Source organism: Scyliorhinus torazame, chromosome 4 (assembly GCF_047496885.1).
Source record: "Scyliorhinus torazame isolate Kashiwa2021f chromosome 4, sScyTor2.1, whole genome shotgun sequence".
NCBI classification, from domain to species: Eukaryota; Metazoa; Chordata; class Chondrichthyes; order Carcharhiniformes; family Scyliorhinidae; genus Scyliorhinus; species Scyliorhinus torazame.
In genome coordinates this window covers 334,691,328-334,719,222 of record NC_092710.1, presented here as the reverse complement: position 1 = coordinate 334,719,222, position 27,895 = coordinate 334,691,328, and the positions used below count along the sequence as shown (strand labels likewise).

General features: G+C 55.9%; 1 protein-coding gene across 2 annotated transcripts in view; it reads right to left on the bottom strand.

The window, feature by feature from the left end:
• coq8aa (coenzyme Q8A, genome duplicate a) overlaps positions 1 to 27,895 on the bottom strand; it is a 143,327-nt gene that overhangs the window by 47,764 nt on the left and 67,668 nt on the right. Inside the window, exon 6 of one of the 2 annotated variants that reach the window (XM_072500226.1) lies at positions 3,775 to 3,900. In XM_072500226.1, coding sequence (XP_072356327.1) covers positions 3,775 to 3,900 — 126 coding nt within the window. The remainder of the gene's footprint in view (positions 1 to 3,774; positions 3,901 to 27,895) is intronic. The other variant, XM_072500227.1, reaches the window with a different exon arrangement.

Below are 27,895 nucleotides of genomic sequence, written 5' to 3'. Positions count from 1 at the left end.
GAACAAACACTGCAAAGACCACAGCCAAGATTTTGACCCACCACATCTTTACGAGATGGGGACTCCCCCGCAGCATTGAATCCGACCAAAGTTCTCATTTTACGGGACGTGTCATGAAGAACGTCCTCACGATATTTGGCATTACCCAAAAATTCCACATTGCAAATCACCCACAGTCGAGTGGTATCGTGGAGCGCATGAATCGGACCCTAAAATCCACCCTCAGAAAAATGGTCCAACAAAACAACACCACTTGGGTCTCAGTCCTCCCTTTTGCGCTGATGTTTTTGTGCAATACAGTTTCAACTTCCACAGGTGACGCCCCATGAAAGGCACAGAATTTTTATTAGGTTTAGACTTGGGTAGGGGAGACACGGCATTGGTCGCTGTCCGACCCGGGGACTCCATCCAACTCTTACCCGTCGCGGCCCATACGCACCTCATTTTGGAAAGTTTTAGTTCAAAAAGTTTTGTTTTGTTTCAGGTAACCCTTAGGTTGCCAACCACATGCTATTTACAGCCTCAAACATTTGGATGGTAAATTGCAGAGTCTGCGAGACGGCTAGCACTGGTTCAGTATTTGTACGTGTGTCTTGTCCTGATATTTGGTTTTTGGGGGAAAAAATGAGGGAGCCACACATAGTGACCAATTATAAAGGGAGTAATTGGCACTAAAGGACAGACAGGCTATCATACGAGATGTTAAATCAAGATAGTAACAGACACTATGCTTGATCACACAGAACCCCAGAAGCTCCAGGACCGGAGAAGAGAAGTGAAAGAAGAAGCACCATGAGGACATCCTCCGCGTGGCTCATCGTTCTAATGGACATTTGGTTGCACGAACCCCCTGACTTCAACCCCCCCCCCCAGCCATTAATGATTCACCTCCCCACAGTACCCAGAGCCCAGTCACCAGCGACACCGCACCATCTTGGTGTGACAGGTTTATAACCCGGTATTCCCTGTCCTGCGTGATAGAATCCCTCTTGGTATTGGCGATACTCTGCTGCATCGTGCAGACTATTCGTCTGAGAACATGGCGAAGGAGAGCCTACCGCGCTCGCACCCTGGTATATAGGATAAGATCCCCTATTTTCGGATATAACCAGACCCCCGACCCCCGCGATCTGTAATAAAGAGCATTCATTTGCGTTTTGTTGTAAATAAAGAAATGTTCATGAGCAATTGTACAATCCTGAGCTTGACTGCCAAGCCAGGAAAATGTGTATAAAACTGCTATGATTTTGTTTGTATGGTTTAGGAAGATAGTGAGATGAAATATTTGAGTGAGTGTAGTATATTAAGGATAGTTAGAGGTTCCCATTTTCTTGTTTTGTAATGCATGTCGCTGTTTGACATAGCGCCCCTCAGAAGTGTTAGTTAAAAATGTTTTTGCATAGTTATGGTCAGTGTAGAGGCCATCGAAGAGTGCTCGCCGTGTCAGGGAATGGAAAGCAACGCAGTTATGTGATCCTTCACGCTTCACGTTAGGATCACAAGGAGTGAGTGTAGCCACCTGAGTTGGCCAAGTCCCGATTTAAAATGGCGAACGGCAAAGGCTGAAGGGAAATTCAGCCAACACAGGCAGAAACCAGCAGGTGCTGGTTTGCTGTGTATTTAACTCTGCAAAAGCCCAGACAGCATCGAAACCAGCGACCATCAGCATAATAATGTAGCAGCCACCTACATACTAATAAGCAATCCCTGGGAACAATAACAACATTTGGGACACACAAAACAAAGCCAGACTCCCCGGCGCCAGCAGGAGCCAACACAAAGGCGGTTAACGAACACCTCAAGACCGCCCATCGATCAGGGAACCGCTCCAGTATTGGAGAAATCGAACCAAGCGATTGGAACAAAGTCCAATCATCTAGAACCAGGTACAGGGTCCGCCCCGAAAAGCGGGAAGCCCCTGGGGACTATATGAGTTGAGCCCCAAGTTCAACTCGCTCTCTTCATCCTGCCCGGGCCACCCAGCAACGCGAACCAACCTTGACCGTGACCGGTGCAGTGACCACCGAAAGAAGTAAGTCTTAATTCAACGCTCGCTACGAGATAGGCGCTCCTAGCTACCAATCCGTACCAACTTCGAATCACAGACTCAGAACCTGAACAAAAGGCCATTTGTTCCCCTGACCTGGTGGGTCAGTCCGAAGTTAAGTATAGGCCTGTTAGTTGTAGAAGTAGCTTAGACGTAGAATTTGTGCATGAGTAGCGATTACTGTGTATAATAAATGTGCTTTGATTTGAATCTTACTAATCGGTGTATTGAGTTATTGATCATTACTCGGACTTAAACCTCGTGGCAGTATCATAAAGATACCTGGCGACTCTAGAGCAAAGGTAATAAAACAGAGCAATTGAACCAACCGGAAAGTTAGCAACACCCCTCTACACCTTCCGCCACTGATTTTGAATCTATGTCACCTGGTTCTAGAATTCTCCACCAAGGGAAACTATTTTATCTTGTCCATACTATCTCTTCCCCTTTTTTCCCCTCTTAATTTTGTACACAATTAAGTCACCCCTCAGACTTTGCTCCAAGGAAAATAACCCCAACCTATCCAATATCTCCTCGGAGCTACACTTTTCTATCCCTGGCAACATTCTTGTAAACCTCCTCTGCACTCTCTCCAGAACAATAACATCCTTCCTGTCATGTGATGACCAGCACAGTATTCCCGTTTTATACAATTCCAACATTATATCCTTATTTTTATATTCTATACCTCTGCCAATGAAGGAGAACACTCCATATGCCTTCTGTACAACCTTGTCTACTTGAACTGTTGCCTTTAGGGACCTGTGTACCTGTACACCAAGATCTCTCACTTCATCTACTCCTCTTAGTATATTCCCATTTATTGTGTACTCCCTAAAACGGTTTGACCTCCCTAAATGCATGACCTCACACTTCTCTGTGTTAAATTCCATCTGTAACTTTATCGCCCCCTCCACCTACCCATCGGCATCATTTTGGAGATTATAGCTATCCTCACAATGTCCACCACTCGGCCAATCTTGGTGTCATCTGCAAATTTCCCAATGGTACCCCCCAGTTTCATGTCCAAATCATTAATATATAACACTGAGCACCACTTGAAGCAACTTTCCGTTAGCAAGGACATCTACCATTGCCCTCCGTTTCCTGTTACTACGGCAATTTCTATACAGTTTGCCGCATCACCCTGTATCTCATGGGTTTTCACTTTCTTGACCGATCTGCCTGTGAAATTTGTTAGATTGTGTGCTCCAATAACTGGAGCAGAACTTCAACCCAGGACCTGACCCGGGGGGTGGGGGGGGGGGGAGACAGAGAGTGATTGCGTGGGGTGTAATTTGCCGAGATGGAATAAGCTGCATCACAGAAGGGACAGACTGAATAACACAAACGGAGCTTTTGCCCTGTGAAGCTCTTTAAATCAAATCTATTCGGCCCCTCTAGGCTGTGCCAGCATTTATGCTCCACTAATCGCCTTCAACCCACTTCATCCCACCCCATCAACATCTATTCCGTTCTCCCTCATGCAGTTATCCAGCTTTCCCACAATCACTCCCTGCGGGAGCCACTTGTATATTATATCCAACCTCAGGGTAAACATGTTTCTCCCGCGTTTTCTGCAGGTTTGCTTCTATTTCGAACCCTATATCAGTATTTCTTTCTATTAAGTATACATATTTGAGGAGGCGCCGTCTCCTCCACACTGTAGGAGTCAAATGCACATTGGACAGTCATTTTGGATAAGAAATCGAAACAGCGTCACTCACCTTGAATGCTCAGCATCTGACCCAGTTTGAGAGCAGCACCTCGCACCTTGCACAGAGTGTTCACAATTCTCTCAGCATTCGCTTCAGATAAGAAGGGACTGCCATCCAGAATCGCTTTGCCACCTGCTGGGGGATAGAATCAGCACACCATTAGAATAAGACAGCAACAAAGGGCACGTAGCTGAACACCCACTCACAAACAGCCTGCTGGAACGTCGACAATCCACTAGGGAGAATGGACAAGGTCCACGGCGCAGGGTTGGACACAAAATATCTGCCACCTGACACTAGACTGCAGTGCAAGGGAAATGTAGGTTTCAGGAGTGGGAGAGATAGGTGGGGAGAGACCGAGAGGAGACAGGGGAGGAGCACAGCACAAGGGCAGAGTGGGGTGGGGGGGGTGGGGGGTCTGATTCACCCTCTCCCCCTAGTGAGGGGACAGACACAATTCCAAAAAAACATCCTTGCATAGAGAGGGGGGGGGAGCGCAGACACATTCCTCGTCGGGTGAGATCTTGAGCGGCCGGTGCAAAAGTTACCAGGATTTTTAATGTCCTCCGTGTTACGTTATGCTGACAATTCAGCATTTCACCAAACCAGCAGTTTGCTTTTAACTGGGCCGCACTCACTCACACCAAGGACAATGAATGGCCCATGTCTTCACCAGTCAGACTAATGGCTCGCCACATTGCTGGATGCTCTTACATCGGATATTTTCTCAGCTTCATCTTAACCTGACATCGCTCTCAGCAGGACTTTGTCTCTGAGAATCCAGCTTCCTTATCTGGGTATGGGATAGTGAGATCTGCAAGGGGCAACTTACTCTCTGCAGCAGACACAGGTGAACTGGTTATAGCCAACCGTTAAAATGTGTTGTAACACGGAGGATAGCCCATTAACATCGAGCAGGGGCTGGAAGGGGGTGAGGGGTTAGAATGGGGGTTTTAGACATTAAACAGAAGCTGACTGGTTCTAGTTTTTTTAATTAAAAAGTCATTCTTGGGAAATGCGTGTAGCTGGCTAGGCCAGCATTTATTCCCCATCCCAAATTGCCCCCGAAAAGATGGTGGTGAGCTGCCTTCTTGAATTGTAGTCCATAGGTACACCCACTGTGCTGTTAGGGAGGGAGTTCCAGGATGTTACACCAGTGACAGTGAAGGAACGGTGATTTATTTCCAAGTCAGGGTGGTGAGTGACTTGGAGGGGAACCTCCAGGTGGTGGGGTTCCCAGGAATCTGCTCTTGTCCTTCTAGATGGTAGTGGTCGTGGGTTTGGATGGTGCTGTCTGTGGAGCCTTGGTGAGTTTCTGCAGTGCATCTTGTAGATGGTACACACGGCTGCTACTGTGCGTCGGTGGTGGAGGGTGTCATGTGAGAGTACCTTTAAGAAATGGGTGTTTATAAATGGGTGCGTATATAAATATCTGTAGTGAGAGTATCTTTAAGAAATGGGTGCTTACTACTGCAGTGATGTCAGAAAGCGGGTGGAGCTGGGCTGTTTGTCAGCTTTTTACTTTTGTTTTACGCTGTTTGCTGCAGGGTGTGTTTTAGTTTTGTTTTCAGTGTTGGAGCGGAGGCCAGACAGAGCAGGTGTACGGTTGATCTCTCTGCCATGAAAAGACTATCTCTTGATCATTTGGTGAATTCGGAATTATAAATGTTCTCAGTAGTGAATGTAAACCTAATGTGCTTCTGTTAAAAGGGGTTTCTTTTGTCTTCTGGATGTTGTTTGGGAAGTTAAGCATTACTTAGTGTTGTATTCTTTGGGGGTTGTATTTGAATTGATGGTTGATAAGATGTTTACTGTATGTTTTAAAAAGGTTAACTTGAGTGCATAGAATAAACATTGTTTTACTTTAAAAGTACTGTAAAGCTCTGTTCGCACCACACCTGTAGAATGGGCCGTGTGCTCCCCATACCACTATCTGTTAAAAGTTGTGGGTCAGGTGAACTCCATGATACACTTTGGGGTTCTCTAAACCCCGACTCATAACAAGGGTTTGAATGTTTGTGTAAGGGGCTGCTTTGTACTGGATGGTGTTAAGCTGTTGGAGCAGCACTCATTCAGGCAAGTGGAGAGTATGTCATCACATACTCTCCACATTGGGCGGCATGGTGGCACAGTGGTTAGCACTGCTGCCTCACAGCTCCAGGGTTCAATTCCCGTCTCGGGTGACTGTCTGTGTGGAGTTTGCACGTCTTCCCAGTGTCTGCGCGGTTTCCTCCGAGTGCTCCGGTTTCCTCCCACAATCCAAAGGTGTGCAGGTTAGTTGGATTTGGCCATGCTAAATTGCCCTTTAGTGTCCAAAAGATTAGGTGGGGTTACTGGGCTACAGAGATAGGGTGGAGGCATAGGCCTAAGTAGGGTGCTCTTTCCAAGGGCCAGTGCAGACTCGATGGGCCGAATGGCCTCCTTCTGCACAGTATGGATTCTATGATCACACTCCTGATTTGTGCCTCGCTCTAGGTCCAGTTTTCTGCTGGCCGAGGCAAACAAACTTTAAATTGGGGACTCTTAAGCAACTCGAATTAGCTTTTTCACAAAAACATGATCTAAGCTCCTTCGAAGCTGTACAAAAATCAATAGTCAACTGCAACAGAGCAGGGAGCAAGGACATTTAACAGGGTTTTTTTCTTAAACTGTGAAGGATTTTGACAAGGAACAACCATCTTCTCTGATTGGGAAAGGAGGAATCATCAATTAAAATCTGACATTGAGAGATGCTGCTCTACACGGAGAGTGGAAAAGCTCCGAGTGCTTTATCTCAACCGGAGACCGACACATCTGCGAAAGGAAGATAAGTTCTGAATGCAAGGTAAGGACAAGGGGGTGAGTAGAACACCCCACCGACAGTTCCCTCTACACTGTACATTTCCATGCCTCGGTGGCACAGTGGTTAGCACTGCTACCTCAGCGCCAGGGACCCGGGGTGGCACCGTGGTTAGCACTACTGCCTCACAGCATCGGGGATCCGGGGTGACAGTGGTTAGCACTACTGCCTCACAGTGCCAGGGACCCGGGGTGGCACAGTGGTTAGCACTGCTGCCTCAGTGCCAGGGACCCAGGGTAGCACAGTGGTTAGCACTGCAGCCTCAGTGCCAGGGACCGGGGTAGCACAGTGGTTAGCACTGCTGCCAAACAGCATCAGGGACCCGGCGTGGCACAGTGGTTAGCACTGCTGCCTCACCGCATCAGGGACCCGGGGTGGCACAGTGGTTAGCACTGCTGCCTCACAGCATCAGGGACCCAGGGCAGCACAGTGGTTAGCACTGCTGCCTCAGTGTCAGGGACCTGGGTGGCACAGTGGTTAGCACTGCTGCCTCACAGCACCAGGAGCCTGGGGTGGCACAGTGGTTAGCACTGCTGCTTCACAGCACCAGGGACCCGGGGTAGCACAGTGGTTAGCACTGCTGCCTCACAGCATCAGGGACCCAGATCAGCACAGTGGTTAGCACTGCTGCCTCAGTGTCAGGGACCTGGGTGGCACAGTGGTTAGCTCTGCTGCCTCACAGCACCAGGAGCCTGGGCTGGCACAGTGGTTAGCACTGCTGCCTCACAGCACCAGGGACCTGGGTGGCACAGTGGTCAGCACTGCTGCCTCACAGCAACAGGGACCCGGGGTTGCACAGTGGTTAGCACTGCTGCCTCAGTGCCAGGGACACGGGGTAGCACAGTGGTTAGCACTGCTGCCTCAGTGCCAGGGACCTGGGTGGCACAGTGGTTAGCTCTGCTGTCTCACAGCACCAGGAGCCTGGGCTGGCACAGTGGTCAGCACTGCTGCCTCACAGCAACAGGGACCCGGGGTTGCACAGTGGTTAGCACTGCTGCCTCAGTGCCAGGGACACGGGGCAGCACAGTGGTTAGCACTGCTGCCTCACAGCATCAGGGACCCAGGGCAGCACAGTGGTTAGCACTGGTGCCTCGGTGTCAGGGACCTGAGTGGCACAGTGGTTAGCACTGCTGCCTCACAGCATCAGGGACCCGGGGCAGCACAGTGGTTAGCACTACTGCCTCACAGCATCAGGGACCCGGGGTGGCACAGTGGTTAACACTGCTGCCTCACAGTGCCAGAGACCTGGGTGGCAGTGGTCAGCACTACTGCCTCACCGCATCAGGGACCCGTGGTGGCACAGTGGTTAGCACTGCTGCCACAGCACCAGGAGCCCGGGGTGGCACAGTGGTTAGCACTGCTGCCAAACAGCATCAGGGACCCGGCGTGGCACAGTGGTTAGCACTGCTGCCTCACCGCATCAGGGACCCGGGGTGGCACAGTGGTTAGCACTGCTGCCTCACAGTGCCAGAGACCTGGGTGGCAGTGGTCAGCACTGCTGCCTCACCGCATCAGGGACCCGGGGTGGCACAGTGGTTAGCACTGCTGCCTCACAGCATCAGGGACCCGGGGCAGCACAGTGGTTAGCACTGCTGCCTCACAGTGTCAGGGACCTGGGTGGCACAGTGGTTAGCACTGCTGCCCCACAGCATCAGGGACCCGGGGTGGCACAGTGGTTAGCACTGCTGCCTCACAGTGCCAGGGACCGGCATCGGGTGACTGTCTGTGCCGAGTTTGCACTTTTTCCTCCGTGACTGCGTGGGTTTCCTCCCACAGTCCAAAGATGTGCAGATGTAGGAGGATTGTGTATGCTAAATTGCCCTTAGTGTCCAAAAAAGGTAAGGTGGGGTTACGGGGATAGGGTGGAGGTGTGGGCTTAGGTAGCGTGCTCTTTCCAAGGGCTGGTGCAGACTTGATGGGCCGAATTGCCTCCTTCTGCATTGTAAATTCTGTGTTAGGTTGGGGTTATGGGGATAGGGCAGGGGAGTGGGGCTAGGTTGAGTGCTCTTTCAGAGGGCTGGTGCAGACTAGAGGGGCCGAATGGCCTCCTTCTGTACTGCAGGAATTCTATGATTCTTTCAAAAAGACTACGAATGAAAAAGCAGAGTCATTTCTGGGACAGGTGTTGGAAATCCAGTCTCTGCCGTCACACAAAGCTGCAGTTAAATGTCTCCCAACATAGTACAACAAGGGAACCAACAATTGCAACTGAAATTTCTGAAAAGACCAGACAAAACCGAGGAAATCCAATATGTTTACTGAACCCTCGCTCCCCAACGCAAGATTCACATTTGGGAACAAAAGGCTTTAAATTCATTTAAAAGTGAATGAGATTGAAGTACAGGCAAACACTTGGTCTGAAGAAACCAGCAGAGGGCGAGAAATCAAGGAGGTAATCTGTCCTTCACCCAGAGACTGCGTCTCAAACAGGATTCCAGTGGCTGCAAAGTACTCTGGGACATCCCAAGGTCACGAAAGGCGTTGTGGAAATGTATGTTTGTCCTCAACTTATTTACCCCCTCGAAAGCCATTCTGAAATATTTGTCCTCTCGCGTTTCTAAAAAAAGAGGGCAGGATTTAAATGGCGAGAGCGGTAATGAGGGCCTCCTCCTCCAGATAGCAGTGATGTGGAGGTGCCGGCGTTGGACTGGGGTGAGCACAGTAAGAAGTTTTACAACACCAGGTTAAAGTCCAACAGGTTTGTTTCGATGTCACTAGCTTTCAGAGCACTGATCCTTCCTCAGGTGAATGATATCAATGAAGAGGTATCATTCACCTGAGGAAGGAGCAGCGCTCCGAAAGCTAGTGACATCGAAACAAACCTGTTAGACTTTAACCTGGTGTTGTAAAACTTCTTACTGTCCAGATAACAGAGCAGCAGCTGACATTCCAACAGCCTGCGCAAGTCAGAACAGCTTTTTCTAGAGGCGGGTTTCCACGCATCCGCCTGGCACCGGATCGAGGAGGTTACAGCAAAGTGACCTTGGAGATAGACCGGGCAATTTCTCCCAGCTCCTCCCTCCCACACAAGCTGCTCCACCTGACTGTTTACACTGATGGTGTTTTCTCTATCTTCAGCCTCCTGCTCGTGTTCAGCAAGTTATTCAGATGAAGCCGGTAAGAGTTCAAAAACACACCCAGGAGGTGTCAGTCACGCCGGGATTGACCAACTCGGAGCCCTGCGAGCTTGGAAGCATATCCTTCCTGGAATCAGGAGATGATACGGCCCCTGATGCCTCTGCCAACTCTCCTTAACCCCCGAGCAACCCTTTTATCTTTCCTTCCGGTTTCACCCCTCCCACCAAAGGTGCCTGAATCCATGGCCAGGCCCTGTTTGGTCATGGCTGCGCAGAATGAGCTGGCTGCTTACTCATGGGGTGGTCACATTCTTCTTTCCCCTGTCTGGCTGGGGGGTCCAGACCAAGGCCTCACAGGCTCCGGTTAGGGAGTAGGCCATTTAGGACTGAGATAAGAGGTAGCAAATTTTAATAATAATAATCTTTATTACGGTCACAAGTAGGCTTACATTAACACTGCAATGAAGTTACTGTGAAAAGCCCCTAGTCGCCACAGTCCGGCAGCTGTTCGGGTACACTGAGGGAGAATTCAGAATGTCCAATTCACCTAACAGCATGTCTTTCGGGACTTGTGGGAGGAGACCGGAGCACCCGGAGGAAACCCACGCAGACACAGGGAGAACGTGCAGACTCCGCACAGACAGTAACCCAAGCCGGGAATCGAACCTGGGGGACCCTGGAGCTGTGAAACAACAGTGATAACCACAGTGCTACCGTGCATGGAGTTCAAGAGAAACTACTTCTCACAAAGGTGGGATTGGCTACCACAGAGTGTGGTGGCTGCTGGGACATTTAGTACATTTACGGAGGAATCTAAAGGATGTCAAGGGTATGAGGCAAGAGCCACGATTGTAGAATCAGAGAATCCCTACAGTGCAGAATGAGGACATTTGTTCCATAGAGCACCCTAACCCTCCCCCACCCAATGCCTGTAACCCCATAACCCCACCCAACCTTTGGACACTAATAGAAAATTTAGCATGGCCAATCCACCAAGCTGCACATCTTTGGACTGTGGGACGAAATCATAGCACCCGGAGGAAACCCACCCAGACACGGGGAGAAAGTGCAGACTCCGCACAGACAGTGACCCCTAAGGCCCCTGGCACTGTGAAGTAGCCCTCACCATTGTGCCATCATACGGAATTTCAGAGCAGGCTCCCCCCCCTCTTGGCCTGTCCTTCAGAGCAGGCTCCCCCCCCTCTTGGCCTGTCCTCACACCGAAGTACTGACCCCAGCCTGTGCTGTGGGTCCTGCCCTCGGAGCTCACTGTCAAAGACCCCACTGAAGTGTACCACTCAGTGAAAGTACTCGACTGAATTGAATCCTGCCAAGGTACGGCACAGCAGGCCGAACGGAAGATTAAAAACAAACTAGGAGGACAGCTGCCAAAAACCTGAGGGACAATAACAAGTGAAAGTACAGCTGACAGAGAGCCACCACAATCAACACCGATTACAGCCAACCTTCAGAAAGAGAGGGCTGTGCCAATTCCGGCAAGGTTACTGAAGGTCATCACAACATGTGTCTCAATGAATACTGGATTGTCAACCTCGCACTGTCAGCATTCTAATCCATACAAAGCACAGGCGCTGATCCTGAAAAGCAGCTTACAATATTTGTTCCACACTGACAGGGAAGGCAGGGGTCACTGTGCACATCAGAGGGTTTACATGGAGGAGAGGGATTGATGGAAAAGATACCAATCGTTGTGATAATCCATAACCTGGGAATCAGTGAGAGAGCGTTTGGGGGGTATCAGAAAGTGCAGAGAGGGCAGTGGAAATTGGAAACTCAGAAGTGAGATGGAAACCTGGAAGGAAATCTGGGAATATCGCGGGGGCCAAACCCCGGGGCGGGGCAGGGGGCAAAGGCGGGGGAGGGGCGGGGGAAGGGGCGGGGGCAAAGGCCGGGGGAGGGGCGGGGGCAAAGGCCGGGGGAGGGGCGGGGGCAAAGGCCGGGGGAGGGGCGGGGGCAAAGGCCGGGGGAGGGGCGGGGGCAAAGGCCGGGGGAGGGGCGGGGGCAAAGGCCGGGGGAGGGGCGGGGGCAAAGGCGGGGGAGGGGCGGTGGCAAAGGCGGGGGAGGGGCGGTGGCAAAGGCGGGGGAGGGGCGGTGGCAAAGGCGGGGGAGGGGCGGTGGCAAAGGCGGGGGAGGGGCGGTGGCAAAGGCGGGGGAGGGGCGGTGGCAACGGCGGGGGAGGGGCGGTGGCAACGGCGGGGGAGGGGCGGTGGCAACGGCGGGGGAGGGGCGGTGGCAACGGCGGGGGAGGGGCGGTGGCAACGGCGGGGGAGGGGCGGTGGCAACGGCGGGGGAGGGGCGGTGGCAACGGCGGGGGAGGGGCGGTGGCAACGGCGGGGGAGGGGCGGTGGCAACGGCGGGGGAGGGGCGGTGGCAACGGCGGGGGAGGGGCGGTGGCAACGGCGGGGGAGGGGCGGTGGCAACGGCGGGGGAGGGGCGGTGGCAACGGCGGGGGAGGGGCGGTGGCAACGGCGGGGGAGGGGCGGTGGCAACGGCGGGGGAGGGGCGGTGGCAACGGCGGGGGAGGGGCGGTGGCAACGGCGGGGGAGGGGCGGTGGCAACGGCGGGGGAGGGGCGGTGGCAACGGCGGGGGAGGGGCGGTGGCAACGGCGGGGGAGGGGCGGTGGCAACGGCGGGGGAGGGGCGGTGGCAACGGCGGGGGAGGGGCGGTGGCAACGGCGGGGGAGGGGCGGTGGCAACGGCGGGGGAGGGGCGGTGGCAACGGCGGGGGAGGGGCGGTGGCAACGGCGGGGGAGGGGCGGTGGCAAAGGCGGGGAGGGGCGGTGGCAAAGGCGGGGAGGGGCGGTGGCAAAGGCGGGGAGGGGCGGTGGCAAAGGCGGGGGAGGGGCGGTGGCAAAGGCGGGGGAGGGGCGGTGGCAAAGGCGGGGGAGGGGCGGTGGCAAAGGCGGGGAGGGGCGGTGGCAAAGGCGGGGGAGGGGCGGTGGCAAAGGCGGGGGAGGGGCGGTGGCAAAGGCGGGGGAGGGGCGGTGGCAAAGGCGGGGGAGGGGCGGTGGCAAAGGCGGGGGAGGGGCGGTGGCAAAGGCGGGGGAGGGGCGGTGGCAAAGGCGGGGGAGGGGCGGTGGCAAAGGCGGGGGAGGGGCGGTGGCAAAGGCGGGGGAGGGGCGGTGGCAAAGGCGGGGGAGGGGCGGTGGCAAAGGCGGGGGAGGGGCGGTGGCAAAGGCGGGGAGGGGCGGTGGCAAAGGCGGGGGAGGGGCGGTGGCAAAGGCGGGGGAGGGGCGGTGGCAAAGGCGGGGGAGGGGCGGTGGCAAAGGCGGGGGAGGGGCGGTGGCAAAGGCGGGGGAGGGGCGGTGGCAAAGGCGGGGGAGGGGCGGTGGCAAAGGCGGGGGAGGGGCGGTGGCAAAGGCGGGGGAGGGGCGGTGGCAAAGGCGGGGGAGGGGCGGTGGCAAAGGCGGGGGAGGGGCGGTGGCAAAGGCGGGGGAGGGGCGGTGGCAAAGGCGGGGGAGGGGCGGTGGCAAAGGCGGGGGAGGGGCGGTGGCAAAGGCGGGGAGGGGCGGTGGCAAAGGCGGGGGAGGGGCGGTGGCAAAGGCGGGGGAGGGGCGGTGGCAAAGGCGGGGGAGGGGCGGTGGCAAAGGCGGGGGAGGGGCGGTGGCAAAGGCGGGGGAGGGGCGGTGGCAAAGGCGGGGGAGGGGCGGTGGCAAAGGCGGGGGAGGGGCGGTGGCAAAGGCGGGGGAGGGGCGGTGGCAAAGGCGGGGGAGGGGCGGTGGCAAAGGCGGGGGAGGGGCGGTGGCAAAGGCGGGGGAGGGGCGGTGGCAAAGGCGGGGGAGGGGCGGTGGCAAAGGCGGGGGAGGGGCGGTGGCAAAGGCGGGGGAGGGGCGGTGGCAAAGGCGGGGGAGGGGCGGTGGCAAAGGCGGGGGAGGGGCGGTGGCAAAGGCGGGGGAGGGGCGGTGGCAAAGGCGGGGGAGGGGCGGTGGCAAAGGCGGGGGAGGGGCGGTGGCAAAGGCGGGGGAGGGGCGGTGGCAAAGGCGGGGGAGGGGCGGTGGCAAAGGCGGGGGAGGGGCGGTGGCAAAGGCGGGGGAGGGGCGGTGGCAAAGGCGGGGGAGGGGCGGTGGCAAAGGCGGGGGAGGGGCGGTGGCAAAGGCGGGGGAGGGGCGGTGGCAAAGGCGGGGGAGGGGCGGTGGCAAAGGCGGGGGAGGGGCGGTGGCAAAGGCGGGGGAGGGGCGGTGGCAAAGGCGGGGGAGGGGCGGTGGCAAAGGCGGGGGAGGGGCGGTGGCAAAGGCGGGGGAGGGGCGGTGGCAAAGGCGGGGGAGGGGCGGTGGCAAAGGCGGGGAGGGGCGGTGGCAAAGGCGGGGGGGGCGGTGGCAAAGGCGGGGGGGGCGGTGGCAAAGGCGGGGGGGGCGGTGGCAAAGGCGGGGGGGCGGTGGCAAAGGCGGGGGGGCGGTGGCAAAGGCGGGGGGGCGGTGGCAAAGGCGGGGGGGCGGTGGCAAAGGCGGGGGGGCGGTGGCAAAGGCGGGGGGGCGGTGGCAAAGGCGGGGGGGCGGTGGCAAAGGCGGGGGGGCGGTGGCAAAGGCGGGGGGGGCGGTGGCAAAGGCGGGGGGGCGGTGGCAAAGGCGGGGGGGCGGTGGCAAAGGCGGGGGGGCGGTGGCAAAGGCGGGGGGGCGGTGGCAAAGGCGGGGGGGCGGTGGCAAAGGCGGGGGGGCGGTGGCAAAGGCGGGGGGGCGGTGGCAAAGGCGGGGGGGCGGTGGCAAAGGCGGGGGGGCGGTGGCAAAGGCGGGGGGGCGGTGGCAAAGGCGGGGGGGCGGTGGCAAAGGCGGGGGGGCGGTGGCAAAGGCGGGGGGGCGGTGGCAAAGGCGGGGGGGCGGTGGCAAAGGCGGGGGGGCGGTGGCAAAGGCGGGGGGCGGTGGCAAAGGCGGGGGGGCGGTGGCAAAGGCGGGGGGCGGTGGCAAAGGCGGGGGGCGGTGGCAAAGGCGGGGGGGGCGGTGGCAAAGGCGGGGGGGCGGTGGCAAAGGCGGGGGGCGGTGGCAAAGGCGGGGGGCGGTGGCAAAGGCGGGGGGGCGGTGGCAAAGGCGGGGGAGGGGCGGTGGCAAAGGCGGGGGAGGGGCGGTGGCAAAGGCGGGGGAGGGGCGGTGGCAAAGGCGGGGGAGGGGCGGTGGCAAAGGCGGGGGAGGGGCGGTGGCAAAGGCGGGGGAGGGGCGGTGGCAAAGGCGGGGGGAGGGGCGGTGGCAAAGGCGGGGGAGGGGCGGTGGCAAAGGCGGGGGAGGGGGCGGTGGCAAAGGCGGGGGAGGGGCGGTGGCAAAGGCGGGGGGAGGGGCGGTGGCAAAGGCGGGGGAGGGGGCGGTGGCAAAGGCGGGGGAGGGGGCGGTGGCAAAGGCGGGGGAGGGGCGGTGGCAAAGGCGGGGGAGGGGCGGTGGCAAAGGCGGGGGAGGGGCGGTGGCAAAGGCGGGGGAGGGGCGGTGGCAAAGGCGGGGGAGGGGCGGTGGCAAAGGCGGGGGAGGGGCGGTGGCAAAGGCGGGGGAGGGGCGGTGGCAAAGGCGGGGGAGGGGCGGTGGCAAAGGCGGGGGGAGGGGCGGTGGCAAAGGCGGGGGAGGGGCGGTGGCAAAGGCGGGGGAGGGGCGGTGGCAAAGGCGGGGGAGGGGCGGTGGCAAAGGCGGGGGAGGGGCGGTGGCAAAGGCGGGGGAGGGGGCGGTGGCAAAGGCGGGGGAGGGGCGGTGGCAAAGGCGGGGGAGGGGCGGTGGCAAAGGCGGGGGAGGGGCGGTGGCAAAGGCGGGGGAGGGGCGGTGGCAAAGGCGGGGGAGGGGCGGTGGCAAAGGCGGGGGAGGGGCGGTGGCAAAGGCGGGGGAGGGGCGGTGGCAAAGGCGGGGGAGGGGCGGTGGCAAAGGCGGGGGAGGGGCGGTGGCAAAGGCGGGGGAGGGGCGGTGGCAAAGGCGGGGGAGGGGCGGTGGCAAAGGCGGGGGAGGGGCGGTGGCAAAGGCGGGGGAGGGGCGGTGGCAAAGGCGGGGGAGGGGCGGTGGCAAAGGCGGGGGAGGGGCGGTGGCAAAGGCGGGGGAGGGGCGGTGGCAAAGGCGGGGGAGGGGCGGTGGCAAAGGCGGGGGAGGGGCGGTGGCAAAGGCGGGGGAGGGGCGGTGGCAAAGGCGGGGGAGGGGCGGTGGCAAAGGCGGGGGAGGGGCGGTGGCAAAGGCGGGGGAGGGGCGGTGGCAAAGGCGGGGGAGGGGCGGTGGCAAAGGCGGGGGGGGGGAGGGGGGGGGCGGTGGCAAAGGCGGGGGAGGGGGGCGGTGGCAAAGGCGGGGGAGGGGCGGTGGCAAAGGCGGGGGGAGGGGCGGTGGCAAAGGCGGGGGAGGGGCGGTGGCAAAGGCGGGGGAGGGGCGGTGGCAAAGGCGGGGGAGGGGCGGTGGCAAAGGCGGGGGAGGGGCGGTGGCAAAGGCGGGGGAGGGGCGGTGGCAAAGGCGGGGGAGGGGCGGTGGCAAAGGCGGGGGAGGGGGCGGTGGCAAAGGCGGGGAGGGGCGGTGGCAATGGCGGGGGAGGGGCGGTGGCAAAGGCGGGGGAGGGGCGGGTGGCAAAGGCGGGGGAGGGGCGGTGGCAAAGGCGGGGGAGGGTCGGTGGCAAAGGCGGGGGAGGGTCGGTGGCAAAGGCGGGGGAGGGGCGGTGGCAAAGGCGGGGGAGGGGCGGTGGGCAAAGGCGGGGGAGGGGCGGTGGCAAAGGCGGGGAGGGCGGTGGCAAAGGCGGGGGAGGGGCGGTGGCAAAGGCGGGGAGGGGGCGGTGGCAAAGGCGGGGGAGGGGCGGTGGCAAAGGCGGGGGGAGGGGCGGTGGCAAAGGCGGGGGAGGGGCGGTGGCAAAGGCGGGGGAGGGGCGGTGGCAAAGGCGGGGGAGGGGCGGTGGCAAAGGCGGGGGAGGGGCGGTGGCAAAGGCGGGGGAGGGGCGGTGGCAAAGGCGGGGAGGGGCGGTGGCAAAGGCGGGGAGGGGCGGTGGCAAACGCGGGGAGGGGCGGTGGCAAACGCGGGGAGGGGCGGTGGCAAACGCGGGGAAGGGCGGTGGCAAACGCGGGGAGGGGCGGGTGGCAAACTCGGGGGAGGGGCGGTCCCACATCACTCCCTATCTCTAATCTCCCACAGTCCCACATTCCTCCCTATCTCTCTAATCTCCTCCAGTCCCACATCCCTCCCTATCTCTGTAATCTCCCCCAGTCCCACATCCCTCCCTATCTCTGTAATCTCCCCCAGTCCCACATCCCTCCCTATCTCTGTAATCTCCCCCAGTCCCACATCCCTCCCTATCTCTGTAATCTCCCCCAGTCCCACATCCCTCCCTATCTCTGTAATCTCCCCCAGTCCCACATCCCTCCCTATCTCTGTAATCTCCCCCAGTCCCACATCCCTCCCTATCTCTGTAATCTCCCCCAGTCCCACATCCCTCCCTATCTCTGTAATCTCCCACAGTCCCACATCCCTCCCTATCTCTCTAATCTCCCCCAATCCCACATCCCTCCCTATCTCTGTAATCTCCTCCAGTCCCACATCCCTCCCTATCTCTGGAATCTCCCCCAGACCGACATCCCTCCCTATCTCTGTAATCTCCCCCAGTCCCACATCCCTCCCTATCTCTGTCATCTCCCCAGTCCCACATCCCTCCCTATCTCTGTCATCTCCCCCAGTCCCACATCACTCCCTATCTCTGTAATCTCCCCCAGTCCCACATCCCTCCCTATCTCTGTAATCTCCCCCAGTCCCACATCCCTCCCTATCTCTGTATTCTCCCCTAGGCCCACAGAAGGCAAGGTGGATACAGAACTGGCTAGGTCATAGAAGGCAGAGAGTCGCAATGGAAGGATGCTTTTCTAATTGGAGGGCTGTGACCAGTGGTGTTCCACAGGGATCAGTGCTGGGACCTTTGCTGTTTGTCGTATATATAAATGATTTGGAGGAAAATGTAACTGGTCTGATTAGTAAGTTTGCAGACGACACAAAGGTTGGTGGAATTGCGGATAGCGATGAGGACTGTCAGAGGATACAGCAGGATTTAGATTGTTTGGAGACTTGGGCGGAGAGATGGCAGGTGGAGTTTAATCCGGACAAATGTGAGGTAATGCATTTTGGAAGGTCTAATGCAGGTAGGGGAATATACAGTGAATGGTAGAACCCTCAAGAGTATTGAAAGTCAAAGAGATCTAGGAGTACATGTCCACAGGTCACTGAAAGGGGCAACACGGGTGGAGAAGGTAGTCAAGAAGGCATATGGCATGCTTGCCTTCATTGGCCGGGGCATTGAGTATAAGAATTGGCAAGTCATGTTGCAGCTGTATAGAACCTTAGTTAGGCCACACTTGGAGTATAGTGTTCAATTCTGATCGCCACACTACCAGAAGGATGTGGAGGCTTTAGAGAAGGTGCAGAAGAGATTTACCATTATGTTGCCATGTATGGAGGGCATTAGCTATGAGGAGCGGTTGAATAAACTCGGTTTGTTCTCACTGGAACGAAGGACGTTGAGGAGAGACCTGATAGAGGTCTACAAAATTATGAGAGGCATAGGCAGAGTGGATAGTCAGAGGCTTTTCCCCAGGGTAGAAGAGTCAATTACTAGGGGGCATAGGTTTAAGGTGAGAGGGGCAAGGTTTAGAGTAGATGTACGAGGCAAGTTTTTTACGCAGAGGGTAGTGGGTGCCTGGAACTCGTTACCGGAGGTGGTGGAAGCAGGGACGATAGTGACAGTTAAGGGGCATCTTGACAAATACATGAATAGGATGGGAATAGAGGGATACGGACCCAGGAAGTGTAGAAGATTGTAGTTTAGTCGGGCAGTATGGTCGGCATGGGCTAAGAGGGCCGAAGGGCCTGTTCCCGGGATGTACATTTCTTTGTTCTTTGTTCTATCTCTGTAATTTCCCCCAGTCCCACATCCCTCCCGATCTCTGTAATCTCCCAGTCTCACATCCCTCCCTATCCCTGTAATCTCCTCCAGTCCCACATCCCCTCCCTATCTCTGTAATCTTCTCCAGTCCCAGGTCCCTCCCTATCACTGTAATCCCCTCCTGTCCCACATGCCTCCCTATCTCTGAGATCTCCTCCAGTCCCAGATCCCTCCCTATCTGTAATCTCACCAGTCCCAGATCCCTCCCTATCCCTGTAATCTCCCAATCCCACATCCCTCCCTATCTCTGTAATCTCCTCCAGTCCCACATCCCTCCCTATCTCTGTAATCTCCCACAGTCCCACATCCCTCCCTATCTCTGTAATCTCCCCAGTCCACATCCCTCCCTATCTCTGTATTCTCCCCCAGTCCCACATCCCTCCCTATCTCTGTAATCTCCTCCAGTCCCAGATCCCTCCCGATCAATGTAATCCCCTCCTGTCCCACATCCCTCCCCATCTCTGTAATCTCCCCAGTCCCACATCCCTCCCTATCTCTGTAATCTCCTCCAGTCCCACATCCCTCCCTATCTCTGTAATCTCTCCCAGTCCCACATTCCTCCGTATCCCTGTAATCTCCCCAATCCCACATCCCTCCCTATCACTGTAATCCCCTCCTGTCCCACATCCCTCCCTATTTCTGAAATCTCCTCCAGTCCAGATCCCTCCCTATCTCTGTAATCTCCCCCAGGCCACAGAAGGCAAGGTGGATACAGAACTGGCTAGGTCATAGAAGGCAGAGAGTAGCAATGGAAGGATGCTTTTCTAATTGGAGGGCTGTGACCAGTGGTGTTCCACAGGGATCAGTGCTGGGACCTTTGCTGTTTGTAGTATATATAAATGATTGAGGAAAATGTAACTGGTCTGATTAGTAAGTTTGCAGACGACACAAAGGTTGGTGGAATTGCGGATAGCGATGTGGACTGTCAGAGGATACAGCAGGATTTAGATTGTTTGGAGACTTGGGCGGAGAGATGGCAGATGGAGTTTAATCCGGAGAAATGAGAGGTAATGCATTTTGGAAGGTCTAATGCAGGTAGGGAATATACAGTGAATGGTAGAACCCTCAAGAGTATTGAAAGTCAAAGAGATCTCGGAGTACATGTCCACAGGTCACTGAAAGGGGCAACACAGGTGGAGAAGGTAGTCAAGAAGGCATACGGCATGCTTGCCTTCATTGGCCGGGGCATTGAGTATAAGAATTGGCAAGTCATGTTGCAGCTGTATAGAACCTTAGTTAGGCCACACTTGGAGTATAGTGTTCAATTCTGGTCGCCACACTACCAGAAGGATGTGGAGGCTTTAGAGAGGGTGCAGAAGAGATTTACCAGAATGTTGCCTGGTATGGAGGGCATTAGCTATGAGGAGCGGTTGAATAAACTCGGTTTGTTCTCACTGGAACGAAGGAGGTTGAGGGGCGACCTGATAGAGGTCTACAAAATAATGAGGGGCATAGACAGAGTGGATAGTCAGAGGCTTTTCCCCGGGGTAGAAGAGTCAATTACTAGGGGGCATAGGTTTAAGGTGAGAGGGGCAAGGTTTAGAGTAGATGTACGAGGCAAGTTTTTTACACAGCAGGTATTGGGTGCCTGGAACTCGTTACCGGAGGAGGTGGTGGAAGCAGGGACGACAGTGACATTTAAGGGGCATCTTGACAAATACATGAATAGGATGGGAATAGAGGGATACGGGCCCAGGAAGTGTACAAGATTGTAGTTTAGTCGGGCAGCATGGTCGGCACGGGCTTGGAGGGCCGAAGGGCCTGTTCCCGGGCTGCACATTTCTTTGTTCTTTGTTCTATCTCTGTAATCTCCCCCAGTCCAACATCCCTCCCTCTCTGTAATCTCCCCCAGTCCCACATCCCTCCCTATCTGTAATCTCCTCCAGTCCCACATCACTCCCTATCTCTGTACTCTTCCCCCAATCCCACATCACTCCCTATCTCTGTAATCTCCCCCAGTCCCACATCCCTCCCTATCTCTGTAATCTCCCACAGTCCCACATCCCTCCCTATCTCTGTAATCTCCTCCAGTCCCACATCACTCCCTATCTCTGTAATCTCCTCCAGTCCCACATCCCTCATTATCTCTGTAATCTCCCCCAAATCCCACATCAATCCCTATCTCTGTAATCTCCCCCAAATCCCACATTCCTCCCTATCTCTCTAATCTCCCCCAGTCCCACATCCCTCCCTATCTCTGTAATCTCCTCCAGTCCCACATCCCTCCGTTTCCCTGTAATCTCCCCAATCCCACATCCCTCCCTATCTCTGTAATCTCCCACAGTCCCACATCACCTCCTATCTCTGTAATCTCCCCCAATCCCACATCCCTCCCTATCTCTGTAATCTCCTCCAGTCCCACATCCCTCCCTATCTCTGTAATCTCTCCCAGTCCCACATTCCTCCGTATCCCTGTAATCTCCCCCAGTCCCACATCCATCCCTATCTCTGTAATCTCCTCCAGTGCCACATCCCTCCCTATCTCTGTAATCTCCTCCAGTCCCACATCACTCCCTATCTCTGTAATCTCCCCCAATCCCACATCCCTCCCTGTCTCTGTAATCTCCCCCAGTCCCACATCCCTCCCTATCTCTGTAATCTCCCCCAATCCCACATCCCTCCCTGTCTCTGTAATCTCCTCCAGTCCCACATCCCTCCCTATCTCTAATCTCCTCCAGTCCCACATCCCCCTATCTCTGTAATCTCCCCCAATCCCACATCCCTCCCTGTCTCTGTAATCTCCCCCAGTCCCACATCCCTCCCTATCTCTGTAATCTCCCCCAATCCCACATCCCTCCCTGTCTCTGTAATCTCCTCCAGTCCCACATCCCTCCCTATCTCTAATCTCCTCCAGTCCCACATCCCCCTATCTCTGTAATCTCCTCCAGTCCCACATCCCTCCCTATCTCAGTAATCTCCTCCAGTCCCACATCCCTCCCTATCTCTGTAATCTCTCCCAGTCCCACATCCCTCCCTATCTCTGTAATCTCTCCCAGTCCCACATCACTCCCTATCTCTGTAATCTCCTCTAGTCCCACATCCCTCCCTATCTCTGTAATCTCTCCCAGTCCCACATCCCTCCCTATCTCTGTAATCTCCCCCAGTCCCACATCCCTCCCTATCTCTGTAATCTCCTCCAGTGCCATATCCCTCCCTATCTCTGTAATCTCTCCCAGTCCCACATCCCTCCCTATCTCTGTAATCTCTCCCAGTCCCACATCCCTCCCTATCTCTGTAATCTCTCCCAGTCCCACATCCCTCCCTATCTCTGTAATCTCCTCCAGTCCCACATCCCTCCCTGTCTCTGTAATCTCCTCCAGTCCCACATCCCTCCCTATCTCTGTAATCTCCTCCAGTCCCACATCCCTCCCTATCTCTGTAATCTCTCCCAGTCCCACATCCCTCCCTATCTGTGTAATCTCTCCCAGTCCCACATCCCTCCCTATCTCTGTAATCTCTCCCAGTCCCACATCCCTCCCTATCTCTGTAATCTCCTCCAGTCCCACATCCCTCCCTGTCTCTGTAATCTCCTCCAGTCCCACATCCCTCCCTATCTCTGTAATCTCCTCCAGTCCCACATCCCTCCCTATCTCTGTAATCTCTCCCAGTCCCACATCCCTCCCTATCTCTGTAATCTCCCCCAGTCCCACATCCCTCCCTATCTCTGTAATCTCCTCCAGTGCCATATCCCTCCCTATCTCTGTAATCTCTCCCAGTCCCACATCCCTCCCTATCTCTGTAATCTCTCCCAGTCCCACATCCCTCCCTATCTCTGTAATCTCTCCCAGTCCCACATCCCTCCCTATCTCTGTAATCTCTCCCAGTCCCACATCCCTCCCTATCTCTGTAATCTCTCCCAGTCCCACATCCCTCCCTATCTCTGTAATCTCTCCCAGTCCCACATCACTCCCTATCTCTGTAATCTCCTCTAGTCCCACATCCCTCCCTATCTCTGTAATCTCTCCCAGTCCCACATCCCTCCCTATCTCTGTAATCTCCCCCAGTCCCACATCCCTCCCTATCTCTGTAATCTCCTCCAGTGCCATATCCCTCCCTATCTCTGTAATCTCTCCCAGTCCCACATCCCTCCCTATCTCTGTAATCTCTCCCAGTCCCACATCCCTCCCTATCTCTGTAATCTCTCCCAGTCCCACATCCCTCCCTATCTCTGTAATCTCCTCCAGTCCCACATCCCTCCCTGTCTCTGTAATCTCCTCCAGTCCCACATCCCTCCCTATCTCTGTAATCTCCTCCAGTCCCACATCCCTCCCTATCTCTGTAATCTCTCCCAGTCCCACATCCCTCCCTATCTGTGTAATCTCTCCCAGTCCCACATCCCTCCCTATCTGTGTAATCTCTCCCAGTCCCACAACACTCTGAGGTATCTGGCTGCTCAAATGTCCCCAAATTTAATCGCTCTGCCATTGGTAGCCATGCCTTCAGTTCCCTCGACCCCCAAGCTTGAGAATTCCCTCCTTAAACCTCTCTACCTGCTCTTAAAGGCTCGCTCTGCCCAAATCGCCCTCCTCTGATTTGACAAGCCATTGTTTTTGATGAAGCAGGTCTCTGAATTGTGTTAGCATCGTAAAGGTTGGAAAGAGCTGCTGATAGATACTCAGGAGGTGACGGGCATGTGGGAAACCATAACCACAGTGAGAATCCAAACCTCTCCGTGGGTGGAGCAGGATGAAGAGATATATCAGGAGCCATTTTTCCTTTTTGATTCCCCTTCTAGAGGGTCATAACTCCAAAAGAAAACAGAGGTTAATCATTAGCAAATGAGGGCAATCTGATGAAAGAAAAAACAGATTTTGTTCCTGGAGCTTGGAGGATCAAGCAACTTGTGTAAAATCCTAAACCGTGTAGTCATTATTTCTGTTGACATCTCTTTTGGAAACCTAGGACAAAAGCCATTGGGCGCAGGGGAGGTCATTTTTCGTCCTATTAACTTTTTCAATACTTCTTTACGAATAATATCAGATAGTCAGTTCCCCACCATCTCTGATATTTCTGTCTGTGTTCTACTGGAAAGACAGATGCTAAATATTTGTTTCATAAGTTTCCCATTTCCTTATTCCCCACTATATTTCTCCAGTCTCAGTCTCAAAAACTTACAGTTACTCTCCTCATTTACCTCTTCTTTTAATCGGTTATCCTTGTTCCCATTGGCGAGCCATAACTGGATCATTGATAATTTGAGACATTTTATGGCATGCATAGTGATTGAGAATTATGAAATATGTATTTTAAAGTTCGCTATAGCTTGTCGTGCGAGTGAACAGCCACTCTGACAGTAGGGCTAAGTCCTGCAGTACCAGATTAAACTATAGCTGTCTGTTCTGAGGCTCAATCCCACATGCTGGATCGTTGATCACTCACTGGCACTCCACTCAAACTACGTTAGGACTGGTTCCTGTTTACTCCACACATGCACAGAAACACCATTTGACACTATCAATTAATTCAGAGTCACCTTCAGAAGGTGCAGTACAGTCAGATACTGTTCTTCATATTTAGAAGTAATGAATTCTAATTTAAGCTCTCCCATGTTGCTTTGAGTCACGATGACATTCGCCTACAGGTTTCTACAAGTTTGTCTGATAGCACCATCGGCTGCTTGTCACACGATTTAAAGAATGTCGGCATTCCATTTATCCAAAGACCAGATTTATTATATGTTTTCTTTCAAGAGGACGCACGCGCGCACACGTACCCTCAAATACACACACACACACGTGTACGTACACGTGTACACAGACACCCACGCACGTACCCTCACAAATACACACGTACGTACACTGTACACAGACACCCACGCACGTGCACACAACCACCCTCGTACACCCACACACATACGTGTGTGTACACCAGCATACGTACCCACACATGCACCCACACCTAGAAACGCAAGAGCAGACGTCCCTCCGAATTCCCAAGTTTCTTCTGAATTCCTGGGAGAAATTGCTGCAGACACGGCCAGTTCATCACCATCTTACAGAGAGAAGCTGAAATGATGCTTCGATTCTGGAATGGCCCATCCTTCAAACCTTCGAGGCTTTTTTTCCCCAGATGCGAACAAATCTGCTGTGTAAGTCAAGCATTTCCAGTTTCCTTTCAGCCTTCCAACATTTGTGGAGTTTTTAATCCTTCCCTGCTTGACTGTAGCAGCTGAAAGGGCCTCTCCTCACTGACTCCAGGTTTCTGGATTCAGGTCAGAGGCCTCCTGGGACATAAGGCCCCACGGTTTACTAAGAAGAACAAGTGGGCAGCACGGTAGCATAGTGGGTAGCACTGTGGCTTCACAGCTCCAGGGTCCCAGGTTCGATACCCCGCTGGGTCATTGTCTGTGCGGAGTCTGCATGTTCACCCCGTGTGTGCGTGGGTTTCCTCCGGGTGCTCCGGTTTCCTCCCACAATCCAAAGACGTGCAGGTTAGGTGGATTGGCCATGATAAATTGCCCTTACTGACTAAAAAGGTTAGGAGGGGTTATTGGGTTACAGGAATAGGGTCGAAGTGAGGGCTTAAGGAGGTTGGTGCAGACTTGATGGGCCGAATGGCCTCCTTCTGCACTGTATGTTCTATGTTCTAACAAGAGACTTCCACACTTAGGCACGGTGTTTACTTCCAGGTTTAATATTTGTCCTGAAAGATCGCTTGACAAGGAGAGGATTAGGCAAGAATAATCAGCAAAACTGTTCAATAGGACGTGGCAATTTCAACAACTCCCTCTTAAATAAAAGGGTCAAAGAAGAGAACAGGAGGAAGGGAAATTAAGAATCTAAATTTCTAAATGGGTTTGCATTCAACATGATTCCAGTTATCCCTGGACCAGAGCTCAATGACATAAACACATTCTGATAACTGGCCTGCACCTTATTCTCTGCCTCCAACAACACCCTTTCCGAAAGGTTGCACATACCAACAGATGGCTGAAAGTACAAACAGAATATATATAGACGCACAACATCGGCATAAATCCCAGGATCCCCCGCCATACAATCAGAGCTGTATTCATTCAGTCAGGGTTAACATTAGTGGCCACACCTATTTCTCGTCTCTCCCCTCCCCCCACACCTCCCAATTCCAACCGCCCGGTCCCAGTTTAGAAACAGATGGGATGGAATGCGTTCCAAAATAAAATCTCAAGGTCACTGATTGCTGGACACAACAAACCGAGGAACAGAATTTGGTAAATCACCAACTCCAGCACAGTCACATCTTCACCACGCGACAGGACCCCCTACATATCCCTTCGACAGTCACTAACAGAGTGCAGGGGTAGATATACACAAGAAGAGTGGCAATGACAGCAGAAACGGTCCACTGAGAAAGTATAACGAGTATATACTGACTCTCTCCCGGGACACCGTGTAAATAGCGACCCTGTCCCTGGAATCGCTGGACACAGCGACCCTGTCCCGGGTATCTCTGGAGACAGCGACCCTGTCCCGTGTATCCCTGGACACAGCTACCCTGTCCCGGATATCCCTGGTGATGGTGAACGTGTCCCGGGTATCCCTGGACACAGCGACCCTGTCCCGGGTATCCCTGGAGACAACGACCGTGTCCCGGGTATCCCTGGACACAGCGACCCTGTCCCGGGTATCCCTGGACACAGCTACCCTGTCCCGGATATCCCTGGTGATGGTGAACGTGTCCCGGGTATCCCTGGACACAGCGACCCTGTCCCGGGTATCCCTGGACACAGCGACCCTGTCCCGGGTATCCCTGGACACAGCGACCCTGTCCCGGGTATCCCTGGACACAGCGACCCTGTCCCGGGTATCCCTGGACACAGCGACCCTGTCCCGGGTATCCCTGGACACAGCGACCCTGTCCCGGGTATCCCTGGACACAGCGACCCTGTCCCGGGTATCCCTGGACACAGCGACCCTGTCCCGGGTATCCCTGGACACAGCGACCCTGTCCCGGGTATCCCTGGAGACAGCGACCCTGTCCCGGGTATCCCTGGAGACAGCGACCCTGTCCCGGGTATCCCTGGAGACAGCGACCCTGTCCCGGGTATCCCTGGAGACAGCGACCCTGTCCCGGGTATCCCTGGAGACAGCGACCCTGTCCCGGGTATCCCTGGAGACAGCGACCCTGTCCCGGGTATCCCTGGAGACAGCGACCCTGTCCCGGGTATCCCTGGAGACAGCGACCCTGTCCCGGGTATCCCTGGACACAGCGACCCTGTCCCGGGTATCCCTGGACACAGCGACCCTGTCCCGGGTATCCCTGGACACAGCGACCCTGTCCCGGGTATCCCTGGACACAGCGACCCTGTCCCGGGTATCCCTGGACACAGCGACCCTGTCCCGGGTATTCCTGGACACAGCGACCCTGTCCCGGGTATCCCTGGACACAGCGACCCTGTCCCGGGTATCCCTGGACACAGCGACCCTGTCCCGGGTATCCCTGGACACAGCGACCCTGTCCCGGGTATCCCTGGACACAGCGACCCTGTCCCGGGTATCCCTGGACACAGCGACCCTGTCCCGGGTATCCCTGGACACAGCGACCCTGTCCCGGGTATCCCTGGACACAGCGACCCTGTCCCGGGTATCCCTGGACACAGCGACCCTGTCCCGGGTATCCCTGGACACAGCGACCCTGTCCCGGGTATCCCTGGACACAGCGACCCTGTCCCGGGTATCCCTGGACACAGCGACCCTGTCCCGGGTATCCCTGGACACAGCGACCCTGTCCCGGGCGTCCCTGGACACAGCGACCCTGTCCCGGGTATCCCTGGACACAGCGACCCTGTCCCGGGTATCCCAGGACACAGCGACCCTGTCCCGGGTATCCCTGTAAATACTGACACTCTCAGGGAACCACCGTAAATACTGACACACTCAGGATACCCCAGTAAATAGTGACACACTCTCAGGAAACCACTATAAATACTGACACACTCAGGAAACCCCTGCAAATACTGACACACACTCAGGAAACCCCTGTAAATACTGACACACTCTCAGGAAACCCCTGTAAATACTGACACTCAGGAAACCCCTGTAAATACTGACACACTCAGGAAACCCCTGTAAATACTGACACACTCAGGAAACCCCTGTAAATACTGACACACTCAGGAAACCCCTGTAAATACTGACACACTCAGGAAACCCCTGTAAATACTGACACACTCTCTGGAAACCCCTATAAATACTGACACTCACAGGAAGCCCCTCTAAATACTGACACACTCAGGAAACCCCTGTAAATACTGACACTCAGGAAACCCCTGCAAATACTGACACACTCAGGAAACCCCTGCAAATACTGACACACTCAGGAAACCCCTGTAAATACTGACACACTCTCAGGAAAC